A 20,836-nucleotide genomic window follows, 5' to 3' on the forward strand; every position below is an offset into this window, starting at 1 on the left:
ACATGTAGATTAAAGTCGCCCATGACTTTGCAGTACCTTTCTTACATGCCCCATTTATTTCTTCATGTATACTCTGTCCTACTGTGTGGCAACTGTTAGGGGGCCCATAAACTACTCCCACAAGTGCCCTCTTACCTTTCCTATTTCTTATCTCTACCCAAACTGATTCTATATCTTGCTGTTCTGAGCTAAAATCATCTCTCGCTACTGTACTAATGACATCCTCATCACCTTTTCCTAGCTTCCTGTCTTTTAGAATGTTGAATACCCTTCACTATTCAGATCTCCGCCTTGGTCACCTTGCAACCATGGTCTCTGCAATGGCTCTCAGGTCATGCATATTTTATCTGTGCTAACAATTCATCCATTTTGTAATGAATGATGTGCACATTCAGATACAGAGCCTTTAACTCTGTATTTATAAAATTTCTGCAATCTTTGGCCTTATCTGCTGGTGCAGTCTAATGTTTGAGCGCCCTGTCCCTTCCTGCCACACTCTGGTTATTATTATCCAAATCACTAACCTGCTCTATTACCTCGTTGTTTCCCTTTGATTTACCACATCTCCTCTCACATGATCCCTTCCCCCCATTATTTACAATGGGCAATTTACCTAGCAATCTACAAGTCTTTGGCTGTGGGAGGAAACCGGAGCACACGATGGAAACCCACACGGTCACAAGGAGAACTTTCAAACTCTGCACAGGCAGTACCCAGGACCGAACCTGGGTCGCTGGAGCTGTGAGGCTGCGGTACTAACCACTGCGTCACTGTGATGTCACTGTCTCAAGTTGCCCTCTATTTCAGGGAAGCAACTTGCATCCTCTACAGCTACTGGAGGCTGGAAAAAACACCTCTTTCCCCCTCTGCACCGAATTCCCACATGAACCAAATTCTCATCTTCACATTATATGTCTCAATCAGGCAAAGTCTCCTCTCCATGCAGTTTGAAAATCTGACTGCTTTTATAGACTCTCTGATGAGTCACTAGCTAGCTTAACTTCCTGCTACAGTAATTAACACCTATTGAACCAACTACTTTCAGCTGATTGACAGGTAACTGCCAGGCAGCTCTCTGCTTAACAAGGTAATTTAACTATCTTGAAGTTTGAAAGTTCTATGTCAAAGCCTGACTCTTAATCTAAACTGAACTTGAGAAACACCTACCAGAACTTAGCACGTGAACCAAATTCCCACCTTTACACTCTGACTCCGTCTTACTCGGGCGAAGTCTCCTCTCTGTGCACCCCTTATTCCTTCTGACACTACATTAAATATCACAGTGTTTTATAAACATAACATAGTAATGATTTTTCTACAACATTGTCAACATATAATATTGTAAACACTTCCATTGTTAATATTTTACATTTTACACAGGGAAGCACATTATTTTTATATCTCCAAGTTGTTTTCCTCCATTATACCCTTTCTTTAAATTCTGGACAGAGCATCAGCAATTACATTGCTCTTTCCTGTAACATATACAATCTTTAGGGTAAATGGTTTTGGTACCAGCACAACTAGAGAACTCCCGCTACTTTGACTGGGTTCAATTAGAATATTCTTTTGTGTATATTGAACCTCTTCTATCACCTGAACCAATTTATCAGGATTGAGTTGATAAGGGCTCTGTTTAATCGGTTTGTTGTCCCTACATCAACTCCGGAGGAGTCTGACCTTGCTTATCTGTATATTCTGCTTTAAACTCTTAACAGCTCGGCTGTGTCCTTTTTATGTTGTACAGAAAGATAGTGTAGAACTGTGTCTAAACTTCCTAACACTTCTGTGTTTGCCAGTTTCACTGCAGGGGTTTCAATCTGAGAGTTCTCAGTCTCTGCCCCTTCATCCAGCCCATTAAAATTAACACTATCCTTATCCTCATTTGCTGTCATTTGGCATACATTTACTGGCTGACAATGTTCATGGTCATAGTATCTTTTCAACATATTCATGTGACACACCCTTTGACTTTTCTGTCTGTTTGGGGTACTAACCAAATAGTTCACTTCACTGAGTTTCCTCAATGAAGTAAGGCCCACTGAACCTAGCTTTCGATGGTTCCCCAGGCAAAGGCAACAAAACTAGCACCTTGTCTCCAGGTTGGAAACTATGTGCCTTCACTGTTCTATCCACTTGGGTTTTCATCACTTGCTGAGAAACCTTGAGATGTTCTCTGGCCATCTCACAACCCCTTGAGAGTCTCTCTCGAAACTCTGACACATAATCTAAGAGGGCTGTTTCCTCTTCCTGTGCTAAAAATCTTGCCTTAATGAGTTTAAGGGGACCCCTAACCTCATTTCCATGGACCAAATTAAATGGACTGAAACCAGTGGACTCATTTGGTGTGTCCCTGTGGCAAATAATAAAAATTATATCCCCTTATCCCAATCATGTGGATACTCAAAACAATAGGCCTTAATGATGATATTTAGGGTTTGGTGATACCTTTCCAAAGCAGATGATTTGACCCCTGGTCTAACTGTATTTCTTTTGCCAATGCAGATCAAGTGAAAAACTGAATTAACCCCTTGATCACAACTTTCGCTGTGATCTTTTTCAAGGGTATTGCTTCTGGAAACCTCGGGACAAATCCATGATGGTTAGGAGAAACTTGTCACCTGACTTAGTTGTGGGCAAGAGACACAAACCACAACAACCCAACTAAATGGTTTGTCAAAAGCAGGTATGGGTATCAGCGGGTCGGGATTAATCAATGGCTGGGGCTTCCCAACTACCTGGCATGTATGGCAAGTTCTGCAAAATTCAACCAGATCTTTATACAAGCCTGGCCAATAAAAATGCTGCCTTATTCTGGCCGGAGTCTTTTGAATACCCACATTACCTGCCACTGGGATCTCATGAGCACTTCTCAAAATTTCACTGTGGTGAACAGGGGAACAGCAACCTGATGAACTACAGCCCAAACCTCATCAGTGGGCCTCCGGGAAGGTCTCCACTTTCTCATTAGAATGTCATTCTTAACATAATAGCACTCAGGGATTTTCTCAGCCTCCGTCTCAGAACACACTGTCTGAGATATTTTCTTTAAATCGGGGTCTGCCTGTTGTGCCTCAGTCAAAGATGATCTGCTAAACAATTCAGCCTTGCTACTCAAATTCTTGAAAAAGGTTTCAGCCAGCCAGATATCCAACTTGTCCTGGATAACTATTGAGTCTATCTCATCCCATTTAATCCCATGAGCCTGGGACCTGGTCACTACACAATCCGGAAATATTCTGGGAAATTCCTCCTGCAAAATTTCAGATTCGGCAACCTCAACTGGCTTTTCCAAAACTACTGGAGACACCAATACCTTATCACCAGCTAAGATTTACCAGAATGGTTCCCGGGATGGGGAATTTTGGTTACAAGGTTGAGTTGGAAAAACTGGGTTTGTTCTCCTTAGAACAAAGGAGATTGAGGGGAGATTTGATAGCAGTGTGATTATGACAGGCTTAGATAATTTAGACAAGGAAAAACTGTTCCCATTAACTAATGGTACAATGATTAGGGGACACATATTTAAGGTTTTGGGCAAGAGATGCAGGGGGAATATGAGGAAGCACTTTTTTATGCAGCGGATAGTAATGATCTGGAACTCGCTGTCCAGAAGGGTGATGGAAGCAGAGATGATCAGTGACTTCAAGAGGAAATTGGATGGCCACCTGAGAGAAATAGACTTGCAGGGCTACAGGGATCAAACCAGGGAGTGGGACTGTTGATAGCTCCGTGGAGAGCTGGCATCGACTCAATGGGCCGAGTGGCCTCCTTCTGTACCATAAATGACTCTATGGGCTGAATTTTATTGGGACACCGCCATCCGTGGCAGCGCCCTTTGAACTTGGCGGCGTGCCCACATTCGCTGGCTGTCGCCGAGCCCCCGCGCAGTTAATCATGGGGGCTCATTAGAATCATGGCGCCGAGCCGCCTTCCCCATATTACACAGGTGAGGGTGAGGCGGGACATTCGGTGCAGTGAGAGAGTCTTTGACAGTTGTGCAGCAGGTGCTGGGCCCCTATTTAAAACGCCCCAGCACCTGCTTCCTGACAGCTGTCAAAGAAATACTTACCTGACTGCTGAAGAGTGGGGCTGCTGTCAATCTGGCAGCAAAGCAGAAACTGCTGCAGAAATCCAGCAGGTCAGGCAGCATCTGTGGAGAGAGAAGCAGAGTTAACTTGTCTAAATTCATAGACCTGAAAGTTAACTCTACTCCTCTCTCCACAGATGCTGCCTGACCTGCTGAGTGACCCCAGCACTTTCCATTTTGCTGCCACATACTCACCCTGCTGTGTCCCAGTGTCCTGTGAAGTTGTGATCCTCTTCCTTCACTCAAGTGTAACATTCCTTCTTGTAGGTGTGCCGCATCTGGGTGAATAATCTCAAATTTGCACATTCCAGACTTAAATACACCATAAATGATATTACAGAGGTTTACAGAGAACACACTGACACAAATGGGAATGCACGGGAGTCACAACAAAGTAATTACGTCTTTCACTAAATATTCCTCACCAACGTGTGTCCTTTTCTCTGTGGGAATGATGTGTTCCAGCATGTAACGCCAATGTCACATCCCTTTGCACTATTGGCCCTTCAGAAGAGCCAACGTATGCAATAACATCATTGCCATGCCATCATTACTCATGAGCGTCTCCAGTGCAGTGACACGGACATTAGCTCAATCAGCTGCTGCCTTTAATGGTTTACACAGGGATGCTGCAGATGTGGACTGGTGCACAGCAGGTGAGCGAGGGTGATGTGTGGCTTGCAGAGCTCATGTCAGTTCCTATGGAGCAAAGAGCCTTTGTCTGATAAGCCACTGCCGTACATCCCTCGCTCACTGCTAGCCCTGCGTGCAGAGCCTGGGTGCCATCTGCCCTCCCATGCCTCTTTCATGTTGTAGGTCATCAGAGTCCTCATAGTCCGGGGAGGAATCCTGTTGACGTCTCTCCTCATCATGACAGGCCTGGCCCCTATTTGGTGCATAGTCGTGCAGAGCAGCAAAGAAAGGAGCTGGCCTTTTTGGCCCGTAGTAGAGGGGCCTATCAGCCTATCCATCCAGGCATTGGAGGTGCTCTTTCAGCATGCCGATCTCCTGCTGGATGGTGGCTCATGTAGCTCAGTGGCTGGCTTTGTATCTCTCCTCTGCAGCAATGGTGGAGTCTCTCACTGGTGCCGGGAGCCATGTCTGCAAAGGATAGCCCATATCTCCAAGAAGCCACCCCTCCATCTGAGCCAGTTCAGTGAACAGCGGTGACAGCCGGGACTGGCACAAGACCCAAGTGTCATGGCAGCTGCCTGAGAAGTGGTCACACATTCGCTGCAAGCATCTGTGGTGTTCACATACCAGCTTCACCTAGATTGAGAGGGCTCCTTTAATGGTGACGTCTGGAGGTGGTAGCCTGGCAGTAGGCCTGATGGCCTCATGAGTGCGGTCTATGAACATTACAACCGATGGTTCTCCGGCAATGGTGCCAGAACCAATGGCCCTCTGGGCCTGGCTGTGAGAGTCCGTCCTGAAGCGGACATATTCACTGGCCCTCCGGTGCAGGGCATTGGTGACCTCCCTGAGGCAGCGGTGCACTGCTGACTGTGTGACCCCACAAAGGTCTCTGGTGGGCCCCTAAAAGGCTGCAGAGGCATCAGACTTGAGAACCGCTGCCACTATGAGGAACAAAGGCATGGGATGTCCACCGGAGCCCATGGGCTGCAGGTCACCCTTGATCAGGGCACAGAGACGTGACACCACCCTCTCTATATGCGCAATCTCCTCTGGCACTGGTGCTCTGACATCCGATGGCATGTCATGTGGGCCGGTAGATGCACGGTAACTGTAATGGCGGGCTCCCCTTGGGGGCTGCTGCTCATGACCGAGGGCCTCTACGTGGATCACACCTGCCTGTTGATTTTGCCTCTGGCGCATACGGATCCTCACGTGCAGAGAATCACACAATGGAGGATGAGCCACACCTATTTCCATGTGATAAATAAAGTTGAACCCTGCCTGTATTCGAAGGTTCCTAACAGGGCAGGGATTGGTGTTGACGGGTACATCAGCTGCTTTCTTGGATCAACTATGTGGCATGCCATGGCATTGCCCATCTTGGCCAACACTCAGAGTGGCACAGCATGACCACATCAAGATCCTATCAGCTGAATCGATTGTCCTCACCATCCATAAAACCTCAATGCTCCTGCCCTTTCTGGCACCCTCCCCACACACAGGGTGCCTAGTGTGCCATTGCCCCCTCACAAACACAGAGCATACAGTGTTAACGGAGGGATGGTACACGGTACCTCCCTTCATGCCGGTACAGCTTTCCCTCCAGTAATCCCAGACCCCACTCCCGTTCAGAATGCAGAGTGAGACCCCTGTGTATCCCTCCTCCCTTCCAGAATGCAGAGTTAGACCCCTGTGTACACCCCTCCCTCCTCCCTTCCGTAATGCAGAGTGAGAACCCGGCGGCTTTTCAGATCGTGAACAGGTCGGCACGTGACGGCCGCCCGTTCAATGAAAAATCTGGCAGTGTCGGTGGAGAGGCGGTGGGCTGCATAATCAGCATAGGTAAGTAAGCATTACCATATTTTGATCGTGATGCCGCCGGCGTGCGGCGGCGGTGGGGGGGGGGGCGCACCGAGGTCCCGCTGCTGCCGGTAATATACGGAGGGCCCGTCTCGACGTCACAGGTCAGGCAGGCGTCTCCCCGCAGCATTTTACCAGCCCCCACACCACGACCCGCGGCATCGAGGGGCTGGTAAAATTCAGCCCTATGACTTTATAAGTCATTTTGTGGCAACATATCCTCCTCTTCAAAATGAAAATCAGGGACAATTCCCATTGTTTCCGGACCGGTGACTAAATCACATTGCAAGTTAATCTTCTACAATGGAACTTATAAATAACCTGCCTCACCTGATGGATATGGAAACATCTTACCCTTGAACACAAAACTTATATAACCTTCAGGGACCTGATTTAATTCATCAGCACACAGGGGAGAGCACCTCTGCTCACTATTCAAAATCGCCAAAGCCACTGGCTTGTCAGCAGCGCCACCTATTGGGGCATTCTTTTCAGGACAGGTTTTCATTAAACCTATCACAGTTACCCATTTGCCTTTTAACTTCCAGCATTCTGATTTCATATGCCGTCTTTTATTACAAAAATAACATGTTGATCCTTTTGACTCAACCCTAGTCCCTAAGTTTCTTTCTTACTACTCTGAGGATTGTCTGTATTGTCTCCTTTACCCTTTCTCTCACTAAAACCAAATCTCTTCCCATTATCAACCTTCTAATTCTCCAACTTCTCTGAAGGTTTGCAAACTAGGGCCTGTAACTATTGCGTTTGTGGATCAATTCATAATCATCTGCCATTGCTGCAGCATCCCTTATTTTACCAACTTTATGTTCTTCCAGGTGGGACCTTATTCCTGAATGGACAGTATTTTTAAATTCTTCCTTTAGGATTACTTCCCTAAGGCTCACAAAGTCTTGCTCAAACTTCATTGACCTATCAAACACCATTTCCTTCTCTTGCAAATGCCATATAATCTGGCCCCGTTTCTTTTTGGCTGTAAGACTCTGCCACCAACTAGTAAGCACTGAGAAGTGCAGTTTTAACCATTTCATAGTCACTTGACTATTTCTCTGAAAGTGTTGAATATACTTCTAGTGCTTTTCCCACTCACACACTTTGCAATAAAATTGCCCAACTTTCTTTCTGCCATTGCAATTTTGCAGCAATTTTTTTTAAAGGACACAAAATACATTTCAATTCCTTCCTCACTGAACTTAGGCACTAAGTAAATATTCCTTGCCAAATCAAAACAGGAGTTAAATCGGATTCATCCTCAAACCTTCCTGCCAGCCCCTGTTCACACAATCTAAGCTTTCTTTTGTCCAGTGCAAATTTCCTGGCTTCTCTTTCTTTTTGTTAGGCTCTTTTTCTTTCTCTTTTCAACTCTTTCAAGTTGTCTGTCTTTCACCCTTTTTCATGTTCCAGTTGTCTCCTTTGTAACTGAATTCTGGCTAACTCAATCTGAGAGTTACCAAGATCATTCTTTTTTTCCTCAAGGTTAAAATGCTGAGCCAACACTTCAACAATTTCTGCCTTTTAAGCTTTTGATCTTAAACTAACCCCCACTTGCTCTGCTGCAGCCATTAACCCATCCACTGTTAACTGTGTCAAATCATTGAGAGTCAAATCTTCTCTCTCCGCAAAGGCTTGAGAGTTAAAAGTAGACATGCTGATTTTTCTTCATGTGTGCAGCAGAAGCAATTGCGAAATCTTGTTCATTTAAATTTCGGCAAATTCCAACCAGTATACCCGTTTTACAGCCTCTGAATTCGTATCCTGGACCCACGCTCCCAATTTGTTACGACCTCAGTGAGACCGTTAACATTAAAACATGAGATCTGAGCTCCCCGGACCAATTTAAAGAATTACATGACGAGACGTCATGTTTTAAGACTTTTGCTATAACTAAACTAAAATTAACATTAATTAAACAGTACTTTGTAAGCAGCTAATAAACTAAATTACAGAGAAAGATATTTCCCTTTAACTTACTAAAACCTTGAAAACCCTACACCATATTTATACGTGACACAGTGTCCTCATTGAAGCGATATCTTTGCTGTTAAAAGTCCCAAACTCCTCCCAGTTGCAATGGGTTGGATCTCCCAGTCCTTCTCAAAGTCAACGTCCTCTTTGCTCACTTCTTCTGAGCACTTTCGGCCAGGACTTCTGTGAATAAGACGATCTCTGGTGACCTGATTGGTCTTTTTTTTCCCTCTGCAAACCTCAGCTTTTGAATTGGGTTGAAGGCTTAGCAACCTTTCGCTGTATCAGTGTTCTGAGAGCAGATGATTTTTCTCTGTCTCTTCTGAGGCTGCCACTGCTGGTCTTTGTGTCTTCCAGTCTTCCTTACAGACTCCAGACTTCTGAAAACCTGTTGAATTTATCCAGAATCAAAAGTCAATAGTCATTTGCCTTTTTCAATATGCAGAGTCCATAAGTCTGGCCACAGCAGAACCACCCAGGCCTTCCTTTGTTTCCAGCTGTTAAATATTTCAACTCGAGTTTTAACTTTCAGAGCCCCTGACTCCCTGTTTACGATCTGAGAGCATGGGAGAGCGAAACCCATTGTTCTTCACATGTTACAACCTTGCTCTCTGCTTTCAAAGGGGTCTTTGATCTGGGTTCCTTGTTTGCATGGTAACCAGGATCCCTGTGTTGTGTTGGCAGAGTTGGCATGAAGTCACATGTCTCCTCCGAATCCTTTTTACACTACTGTTATGGACAGAATTGTGAACTTGAATAACCAGCAGCACGCTTTTCGTGGGTTTCAATAAAGTGGATTATTTTTATTCGCATGTTCATCCTGAAAATCTAACGCTATGTCGCTCACTCACCACTCCACACACACTTGAAAAAGAAAGACATTAAAGCAGATAGTGCACTTCAACAAATTACAAGCAAAGGAATAGTTCATAAGTCACGTGATTTGGCTTATCCTGGAGAAAAGGCATGCATTGCAGGCACGGTGAAGACTTCATTTTCACTCCTGAAATGTTGTTAGGTAGATTCGATGACCAAGGTTGTATATCGAAGTCAGTGCAGGATTCTCTTGAAGAAGGTGGATTTTCAGCAGGTCATGAAGTTAGTTGCTTGTAGACTTATCACTAGGAGATTGCTTTTCTGTACTGGTGGACTCTTAAGATGTTACAGTCTCCAGTTCTTTAAAGGCACAATGGTACTGCCTTGTCAGTCTCCTGCTTTTTCTGCAGTCTGGATTTTAAAGATGTTTAAAAGGAGACCAAATTGGCCGCCCAACTTGTGACTTCTCACAGTTCCTTTTCCAAATATGGTAAGGGTCTAGGTTGATTAGCCTCATCCTGTTTATTGGTGTAAGACATTTTTCCTGAGGAGGGTTAAGACAATCACCTTCTTTGTTTTAGAAGAAAACCATTCAATTCAAGAATGTCTCCCTATGATTTCAGGATGGGTATTGATGACACCTCTTCATCTGGAAGGTATTCTTCTGTCCTGTCAGACAGTGAGTCAGTTCTTGAATACACAACTCAAAATCATCTGAGCTTCGGTGGCCACCTTTGCAGCCCATGTCCTCTTTTAATGCCCATTGCAGTTCATTTAAAACAAAAGGAAAATTAATTTCCAGAAGTTGCTATGCTGAATATAATCCAAGTTTAAAATTGTGAATAGGACATGCTTGTAATATCCATGACACTACATTAAGAATTACAGTTTTTTTTTAAAACATAGTCATACTACAAAGTCGAGCGTTCTTAACGGGCGTGAATATTTAATAGGGTCACACCTACCAGTACTGTCATGGACCAATGGAAGGATGCCAGACAGGTTCAGTGTACCAGAGGTATTCATTACCTACCCATTGGTCCCTTCTCACTCACGTCAATGGACAGAGTTGTGCACAGCTCACTCTGGCAAAACAATAGTGCAGAAAGAGGCTCCAATTCCTAAGGGAAGCCATAACAAACACAATGGCACAAATGTGAGTTTTGAAGCCCTGAATTACCCCAATCACAGCATGTCACCCTTTCAGAAGACTTGTCAGAATGATCAACAGTCAGCATAGCCAGATTGGCTGCAAGGCATCTCATGCTATATCAGGAGACACCCGCACACCTAATTTTCAGTGGAAAACTGTTATCACTGGCTCCTAGTTAGATGCAGGGAGAGGTGACGTTATCTGACCCCAGTGTTGGTCAGCTACAGCAACAAACCTGCCTGACCTCTTTCCAGGCCTGCTGCATTTCTAATCTGTGGGATTGGTGCCATGCGGTGCCAAATAGACACATCCTTATAACCACCTGATACAGCACCAACCATCAAACAGGGCTCAGATACTGAGCTGCCCGTTCTCTTTTCTACAGACTCACACTTCTGGATTGGCTTTTCAAACCACTTATTTTAGCTCTGTTTTCTTAGCCCTTCAGCCTTACCAAAGAACAGCCAATGGGGTGAATGGCCTTGGAGTTATGAATAATTATGCAAATGAGATGGCCCAGTCAAATCATGTGCTATTCGCACATTGCCAGCCTGGCTAGATTAATATCAGATTTTAATCATCCAGTATTGGATTATAGCTGTAGATGAAAATTGTCTTTCTTGTGTTTTGATCAGCCTCACATTCCAAGTCAATATTAAACCCACTCACAGGGCTGAATTTTTATAGCTTGCCGCCGTTCTTGGGGGCGAGCTTCAAAAATTGCGCAGAGCACGCCCGAGATGTGCGCCGCGGTGCCACTGCGATATTTCACGCAGCGCCTCATTGACATGGAGGGGGCGGACCGTCCACCCCCAATGACGTAGAAGGTGCGGGCGAGCATTCCCTGCCAATGGCGTCCGGTGCCACTGTACAGCTGCCAGTGCTATTTTTAAAGGGCTTCAACTCCTTCCGTTTCATTGAAATGTTTAAAGGCACAGGTTTGGAAAGAAATTAAAATAAAAATTTATGCACAATCTGCTCTCCCACCTCCCCCCCCATGAATAATCATTATATTATTTGCCCTATTCCCCCCCAAAAAAGTAAATTTTCGATCACAACCTTTCCCCCTGAACTTTCTTTCCTTTAACCTTCAACCCCTTCCCACCATCCCCTCAACCAATTGCATTTGTTTTTATTGCTCCCCTCCCCAACTCCCACCCTGAAAATTTCACTCCTCCCCGCTCCCCATAGGTGTCATGCCTCAGATCTCCAAATGGAAATCCAAAGGCACGGCAGTTCTGGCTACTGGCCGGAATATCGGCATGGGACAGCCGTCTGGACAAGGTAAGTGTTTATGCATTGATTAAAAATTATTTAAATGAAGTCTCTGCCGCTGAGCGGCGGGGGTGGCTTCCCCGAGGCCTTGCTGCCGCCGGTAAAATGGGGCGGGGCCTTCCCGGCGTCAACGCCCACGGTGGGCCTCTTCCAGTAGTATTTTACAGGGCCCCCAGCCACGACCCCGAACATCGGGGGCTGGTAAAATTCAGACCATAACCTCTGCAGATCCACTAGCATAGCTCCATACTCAATCTTATTGAAGACAAATGTCACCTATTGTTTTCCTTCCCACAAGCAGCTGCTTCACACACCGAACCCTTGATAACACAGCCTCTTAAATGCCTGTTATTTTTTCATTCTTTCCATCCTATTTTCCTCCAGAAGATGCTGCTGCTAGCTGTTCTAAAGAAAAAGCTGAGCCTTTCAGCTCACTTTTCCCTCTGATCCCAATCTCTTTGATCTCAGTAAAAACCTGTCTCCATTGTTGCTTATTATGACAAACACCACATCTTATCTCCAGCAGCTCTGTTGAATCATTTGCTCAATGAAGTCCAATCTGGACTCTGGTACCTCATCCATCATCCTCAAGGAGTGTTGAGTTCTATGCTGTCTCTTTGGTCTCTTATTGTCTTTCATGTTTGGCCCATCGCTCAGAAAGGAGATTTCCCCATTTACCCTTCAAACTGCTACTCATTTGCATAGCTACCTTCTATAGTTATGGAAACTGCTCATTAAACTGCATTCACGGCAAGCCAGGGCTTCAAAAAGCAGATCAAGTCCCTTTTGACTGAAACCCGTGCCTTCATTCTTCATTCTGTACATGCTCAGCTCAAACAAGTAACCCCAAATCATTGACAACTGCATACTAGAGAACATGTGAGACACCCACTCTATTCACATCTAACATTTATAAATGGCATCAGCCCCATAGAAATCAAGGAAAGCATCAAACATAAGGAAAAAGCATATAATTGTGCAATGATGAGTGGCAGGTCAGATGATTGGTCAGAATATAAAGAACAGCAGAGAATGACTAAAGGTTAATCAGGCGAAAGAAATTCGAGTATGAGAGGAAGCTAGCTAGAAATGTAAAAACGGATAGCAAGAGTTTCTACAGGTATTTAAAAAGGAAAAGAGTAAGTAAAGTGAGTGTTGGTCCTCTAGAGAGTGAGAATGGGGAGTTAATAGTAGATAATAAGGAAATGGCAGATGAAATGAACAAATATTTTGCTTCTGTCTTCACTATAGAGGATACAAAAACCATTCCAGTATTAGCTGTAAATCACGAGGTGGAAGGAAGAGAGGAACTTGGTGAAATTACAATCACCAGGAAAGTGGTACCGAGCAAACTGATGGAGCTGCGGGCTGACAAGTCCTCGGGTCCTGATGGGCTTCATCCCAGTGTCTTAAAAGAGGTGGCTAATGAGGTAGTAGATGCGTTGGTGTTAATTTTTCAAAAGTCGCTAGATTCTGGAAAGGTTCCATTAGACTGGAAAATAGCAAATTTAAGCCCTCTAGTCAAGAAGGAGGAGGAGGCAGAAAACAGGTAACTATAGGTGAGTTAGCTTGATGTATGTCATGGGGAAGGTGTTAGAATCGATCAGTAAGGAGGTTGTAGCTGGGCACTTAAAAAAACTCAAGGTAATTGGGAATAATCAGCATGGTTTTGTGAAAAGGAAATCACGTTTAACCAATTTATTGGAGTTCTTTTAAGGGGTAGTATGCGCTGTGGATAAAGGGGAGCTGGTTGACATACTGTACTTGGATTTCCAGAAGGCATTTGACAAGGTGCCACATAAAAGGTTATTGCGCAAAGTAGGAGCTCATGGTGTAGGGGGTAACATATTAGCATGGATAGAAGATTGGCTGGCTAGCAGAAAACAGAGAGTATGCATAAATGGGTCCTTTTCTGATTGGCAGGATGTGACGAGTGGAGTCCCACAGGAGTCTGTGCTGGGGCCTCAACATTTTACAATACATATCAATGACTTAGATGAGGGCAGCGATGGCATGGTAACTAAATTTTCAGATGATACAAAGATAGGTAGGAAAGTATGTTGTGAAGAGGACATAAGGAGGTTGCATATAGATAGGTTGAGTGAGTGGGCAAAAATCTGGCAGATGGAATATAATGTGGGAAAATGTGATGGTGTTCACTTTGGCAGGAAGAATAAAAAAGCAGAATATTACTTAAACGGAGAACAACTGCAGAATTCCGAGGTGCAGAGGGATCTAGGTGTTCTAGTGTATGAGTCACAAAAAGTTAGTGTGCAGGTACAGCAAGTAATAAAGAAGGCTAGTGGAATGCTATCCTTTATTATGAGAGGAATTAAAAATAAACGCAAGGACGTTATGCTTCAGTTATACAGGGCACATCTCGAATACTGTGTGCAATTTTGGTCTCCTTATTTAAGGAAGGATGTAATGTGTTGGAGGCGGTTCAGAGGAGGTTTACTAGATTGATACCTGGAATGAGCGGGTTGTCTTATGAGGAAAGGTTGGACAGACTGGGCTTGTTTTCAGTGGAGTTTAGAAGAGTGAGGGGAGACTTGATTGAAGTAATTTAAGATCCTGAACGGTCTTGACAAGGTGGATGTGGAAAGGATGTTTCCTCTTGTGGGTGAGTCCAGAACTAGAGGGCACTGTTTTAAGACTAGGGGTCACCCTTTTAGGACAGAGATGAGGAGAATTTTTTTCACTCAGAGGGTTGTGTGACTTTGGAACTCTCTGCCTCAGAAAGTGGTGGAGGTGGGGTCATTGAATATTTTTAAGGTGGAGGTAGATAGATTCCTGTTAGGCAAGGGAATCAAAGGTGATCAGGGGTCGATGGGAATGTGGAATTTGAGACACAGACAGATCAGCCATGATCTTATTGAATGGTGGAGTAGGCTCGAGGGGCCGAATGGCCTCCTTCTGCTCCTAATTCGTATGTTCATATGTATGCTCGTAACTTTTGAAGGCAGTAAATGACCAACGCCTTCAGGCTAATGCTAATTGGTCAGGTTTATTGATAGGAAAATGTTACACAGAAACAAAAGATACATGGAAGAAACCAGATCAGCAAAACACTCAAAAATAACTAGAATGTAGGGAATAAAACACAGAAGTTTGTATTTCCATGACATCATGTTTATTCACAAAATATGCATCACCATTAAAATTTAGGCCTAATCAAAATTGCCAGCATGATTTCCAGCATGGCTGTTCCTTTGGTAATCTGGCTATCTCTGCATTTCTCAGCTCTATTTTTGAACAATTTGCTGTTCAAATATCACAGTTTTGCATAAAATGTCTTTGCACAGTGAAAAGGTTGGTTTCTGAGTATTGGTAAATCAGTTGCTGCATCACATGATTTACTTTAACTATGGGATGTCTGTACAAGTCTGCTATTGTAAAAGGCCAGATCTTCAGGCTCAGTGTTGAGCCACACCCAGGAGGAATGAGCATGTCACAACCGAGCTGCCATTTGTGTTTGAAAAGAGTAAATGCTTTATGTTGTATTGTAAGAAGACAGACTAACGGGGGAAATGTAGTTCTGATCTGCATCTTACATTCTGTGATGGGGAACATATTTGACATGAATAAAAACTGTCATTTGCCTACATGAATTCTTGATGTGTTTGTAAGGATTACAGCTCCTGACCTTATGCCCTGCAGATTTACATATTCAATCTTATCTTTCACAGGGATTCAATTCAATGGTAACCAGGTAAGTGGCAAAAACATTAAAATAACTTCATTTAATTTTAGCAAAATATTATGCAGACAATACCTGTTTATAATGGCCTAGCTATATTCAGCTTTGATTTGGCTCTGGCATTTAGTCCCAGTCCTGCATATTAAGTCACTATTTGATTTGATATTTTTCACATGAACATAATTGTTTGGTGTTGAATGCACACTACAGCTGAGAATCAGGAGGAAGCTGTCCTCTGTGTGATGATCATTTTCTAATCCTTAATCACAGTTCTGCTTTAGCTTCCTCATTCTGTGGTCAAGCCTGGATTTAGAGCTTCAAGCCTAGAAATTTGTCCATGCAGCACCTTTTTTATCAATTGCTAAGCAGCCTCCTACGGCTCCAATGTGGCGGGCAGGAAGCACACTTACATTACAGACCAGAAGTGCGAGCCGCCCATCACACGGGTAAGGAGCAAAAATATCGATGTGCCGTGCTCATGCCTGAAACAAGCATTACGCCCTGTGCACATGCAGATACGGGGCCAAAGGCCTGCTTGAGGCCTCCACTGCCTGTTTGACAGCTAATGCTGGTTTCTTGAATTTCTAGGCCTCTGTGTTTTAAATGATACAACTGGCCTATAAACTAATATGTGAAATATTATAATGCTGATCCTGTGGTTTAAAATGTAATAAATTCCAATATTTAATGGATAATTCACATACATTATTCAGGTCCTTTTCTACTCATTTTTGTTCTGTCTCTCTCTTAAAATGGATCTGGGGGTGGAGGGTGGAGGGGGGGGTTACTTGTCCAGCTGGCTCATTTCCCAGTTGGCCAATGCTTCAGGAAATTAAGCTATTGGGGTTCAGGACAGTGTGTTCCAAATAATAAGGCACACGAATGGTGCAGCTATGCAACACATGATGTGTTATATAACATCTCCTGGAGTTTTCTATCTCAGTAACAGATGGTGTAATGCACAGAAGACTTCAACAGTATGTTGTTATATAATATGTTCACAGGATCTGCAGTTTCCTAGTAACATGCATTGAAATAGAGTCAGCACTTTGATGATGTGATGTTTCAGTTCAGATCACATGATCTGCAATGTATCACTCTCCACCACCTACAACTAGTAAAGGGAATAATTATTGAAAATCTACCTCCACAGAGCCCACTCATGTATTTTAAATGAAAACAAAGTGGTGATTTTCGCACGTAGAGCATAATTACCAGATCTCAGGTCTCCCACTCCCTGTACTCCCAAACCCAGAGGCACCCTTCTCAATGCCGGCCCCACCCAATGCTCTCACACCCCATGTTGTTCCACCCACCACTCTCATATTGATTTAGGAATGAGTGGTAGAGGAATAAAACTGGAGTGGACCATTCAGCCCCTCAAGCCTGTTCCATTGTTCAGTCAGATTATAGTTGATCCGAATGTCAGCATGGGCATGTCCCTGAGGTGGAGTGGTTTGCATCTGCACAGTGCTCCATTGATCTCCGAGAGGAGGGGTGCAGAGCCTTGCTTGTGTGAGGTAGGTAAACTCTACTTCCTGAAACCCTCATTCTCTCCCCTTCCGCTATTTCCACACTCCAAAAGCATCACCCTGGCACTACTTCTTCAATTCTTCCAAATCCCTCCACCTCTTTGCACCCTCTATACTCCCTTCCTGGTGCTCCAAATCCCAGGATAGGATAGACTGGATGGACCAGTGGGTCTTTTCTGTTGGTCATTGTTCATATGTATAACATTTGCTTATGTTTCAGGATAAAGAACGCATCGGAGCCATTAACATCGCCTCGGCCTCGGCCTTGCCTGGATAAAATAAAACTGGATAAGATAAAGAATCATACACAGAAAAATTTCGAGCTGGTTTCCCAAGTGAAGAGGGACAGAGATCGCTTGATCTCTCTGTGTAAGTAGCACTACATGTCATGCCAGTGCTAGCTCTTTGAAAGAGCTATCCAATTAGTCCCACTCCCTCGCTCTTTCCCAATAGCTCTGCAAATGTGTACTTTTCAAGTCTATATCCAATTCCCTTTTGAAACTATTCTCTATACTGTTTACTACATTTCCGAATTTTGTGCCATATGCTAACTTTGAAATTATGCCCCCTATACCCAAGGCCATAACATTAATGTATATCAAAAGAGCAGTGGTGGTAACATCGATCCATGTGTTATATGTAATGTAATATGATCCCTCCTGATTTGCAGCTGTTCACTGGCCCACATTCTCCACCAGCTGGCAGACGTGCATGGATTCAGCGGTTCCTAACATTACTTTCTCATCCATGATTGACAAGGTCAACAGAAGCATTGATTTAGGAATAGGTCACATAGGAACAGGAGTGGGCCATTCAGTCCCTCAAGCCTGTTCCGTCATTCAGTTACATCATAGCCAATCTGTACGCCAACATGTTGGAATGACTTGCATCTACACAGTGCTCCATTGATCTCCTGGAGTAGGAGCTGCAGGCTTTGCTTGCCTGAAGAAGGCTCTAATTTCTGAAACAATGATTGAACTGAGAGAAAAAGCGTTCCGTCACCTGCTGTCAAAAGTGGATCCAATAGCAGAACTTTAAAACGTGGCAGAATGGTGCCTCACCAATCAGGACCTTTTGGGAGTAAAATTAGGAAATATTTCTAGAAGTTTGCAATTCTCTTCCACAAATGACAGTTGAGTATAGATAAATTATAAATTTTAAAACTGAGGTTGATAGATTTTTGTTCTCCACTGGAGGTATTAGGAACATGGGGCAATGGCGGGTTTATGGAGTTAGGTCGAAGATCTGCCATGATCTCATTGAGTGGTGAACGAGGGGTTAAATGGCCTCCTCTTGCCACTATTTCCTGTGGTGTTGAAATAGCTCAAGATAAAGCTGAAAGAAACCCAGGCGTCTTGGTCAACTTGTTGTTAAACATGACTAACTAGTGCAGAGCAACAATAACTAAAGCCAATGGAATGTCAAACTACACAGACAAAAACAGAGTACATTTTGGAAAGAAACATTTTCAGGGCTGGGGGGAAATGAGCTGGAGAGTGTAACTAATTGGATAGTTTTTCAAAGAGCCAGCACAGGTACAATGGGCCAAATGGCCTCCTTCCGTGCTGTAAGGTTCAATGATTTTAAGTCATAATCAAAATGTACAGTGCATTGGTGGGACCACACCTTGAGAACTGTGTCCAGTTCTGCCCACCGAGACACAAGGATGACATTGAATCATTGGAGGCAGTGCAGGGAAGAGTCATGAGGCGGATCCCTCGTGTTTAGTTTGGGTTTTAAGGAATGATTGGAGAGACTTTTCTTTGTGCGCCTGGAAAGGAGGCACCTAAAGCAAATTGAAAAGGTCAGTCCAGAATATTATTTTAAGTAAAACAGCAAGAGTAGAAGACAAGGATCCCTCCTGTATTCTGAATATGAATGTAACATGGCAACATCTCCAAGCTATATGGACGAATGGTGTCTTGAGCTAGAGTAAAAGCTCCATAATAGACTGTGACATCTGTATTAGCAAATTGTCTTTTATCAAAACCTATGAATTTGTGGAGACAAACAAGTTCAATCTGTGATTATTGATTTCCCTCAGGAAACTATATTGGATGGAGTTCATGATTTCCTAAAACGCAGAGAATTGTAAAATAAATGGGCTGATTGACAGCTTAACACCCGTGGTAGGAAAAATAATGGGTTCCCTACTAAAGGAGAAAATGTGAAAAATATCTAGAAACCAAAAATATAATCATGAATAGTCAGCATGGATTTCAAAAGGAGAATTGGGATCTGGGTCTACAAATATACAAATCAGTAAACTTAATGATGCAGGTTCATTAAACCATAAAAAAACAAGCACTACGGTTTGTTTCTAGAGGGATAGGATTGAAAAGTAGAGAAGCTATGCTAAACTTGTACTGAACCTTGGTTAGATCACACTTGGAGAACTATGAACAGTTCTGGTCTCCATGTTAGATGAAGAATATAGAAGCACTGAAGAGGGCGCAAAAAGACTTACAAGGGTGGTACCATAAATGTGATGTTATACCTATTAGGTAAGGATGAACAGGCTGGGTTTGTTTTCTCTTGAAAAGAGAAGACTGAAGGGTGACCTATTTGAACTCTTTAAAATTATGAAAAGTTTTGATAGAGTAGACACAGAGGCCAGAATTTTACTCGGAGGCCTCAAGTCCCGGCAGTGGCACTGGAAGCGGGTACCACTTACGCATGAACGCCGTGTGGCCGTCTGACCGTGATGACGCAGCAGCTGGCCAATCAACTGAGGGGAGGCGCAGGGCCCATCCAATTAAAGAATGGAGGTGGGCAACATGGCACCGATGGCGGTGCCAACTAACTCAAAGGTAGGTGCTGGCACCATATTTAAAGGGCTGCCAGCCCTGCATGCACTGCTGCCTTGTTTGAAACGCTTGCCTGACCAGCATTGCAGAAGACCCCAAACGAGCTCATCGGGAGCCTCCTGTGGCCATGGCAGATCGAAGATGCAGGTGACCTCACGGTTTACCGATGCCTCCCTGCAGGTTCTCCTTCAGGCTGCAGGGGCAAGGCGGGAGGTTCTCTTTCCAAGGGACAGGAATAAGAGACCGGCCCGTCTGACCAAGAAAGCCTGGACAGAAATTGCAGAGGAGGTCAGCGGCCATGAGGTCACCCCCCAATAATGGGTGCAGTGCCGCAAGGTGGGTTCTCCTTTTTTTTATTCGGTCATGGGATGTGGGTGTCATTGCCTGGCACTTGTGTGGCGCAAATGTTACTTCCCACTTATCAGCCCAAGCCTGGATATTGTCCAGGTCTTGCTGCATTTCTACACGGACTGCTTCAGTATTTGAGGAGTCGCGAATGGTGCTGAACATTGTGCAATCATCAGCGAACATCCCCACTTCTGACCTTAAGATAGAAGGAAGGTCATTGATGAAACAGCTGAAGATGGTTGGGCCTAGGACACTACCCTGAGGAACTCCTGCAGTGATGTCCTGGAGTTCAGATGATTGACCTCCAACAACCACAACCATCTTCCTTTGCGCAAGGTATGACTCCAACCAGCAGAGAGTTTTCCCCCTGATTCTCATTGACCTCAGTTTTGCCAGGGCTCCTTGATGCCATACTCGGTCAAATGCTGCCTTGATGTCAAGGGCAGTCACTCTCACCTCACCTCTTGAGTTCAGCTCTTTTGTCCATGTTTGAACCAAGGCTGTAATGAGGTCAGGAGCTGAGTGGCCCTGGCGGTACCCAAACTGAGCATCACTGAGCAGGCTATTGCTAAGCAAGTGCTGCTTGATGGCACTGTTAATGACACCTTCCATCACTTTACTGATGATTGAGAGTAG

At 44.2% G+C, this 20,836-nt stretch overlaps 1 protein-coding gene across 1 annotated transcript in view; it reads left to right on the top strand.

Moving 5' to 3' along the window:
* LOC137351415 (E3 ubiquitin/ISG15 ligase TRIM25-like) overlaps window positions 1-20,836 on the top strand; it is a 48,100-nt gene that overhangs the window by 17,662 nt on the left and 9,602 nt on the right. The window contains exons 4-5 of the mRNA XM_068015861.1: window positions 15,503-15,525; window positions 17,266-17,414. Of these exons, the coding sequence (XP_067871962.1) occupies window positions 15,503-15,525; window positions 17,266-17,414 (172 nt within the window). The remainder of the gene's footprint in view (window positions 1-15,502; window positions 15,526-17,265; window positions 17,415-20,836) is intronic.

This window comes from Heterodontus francisci, chromosome 36 (assembly GCF_036365525.1).
Source record: "Heterodontus francisci isolate sHetFra1 chromosome 36, sHetFra1.hap1, whole genome shotgun sequence".
NCBI lineage: Eukaryota > Metazoa > Chordata > Chondrichthyes > Heterodontiformes > Heterodontidae > Heterodontus > Heterodontus francisci.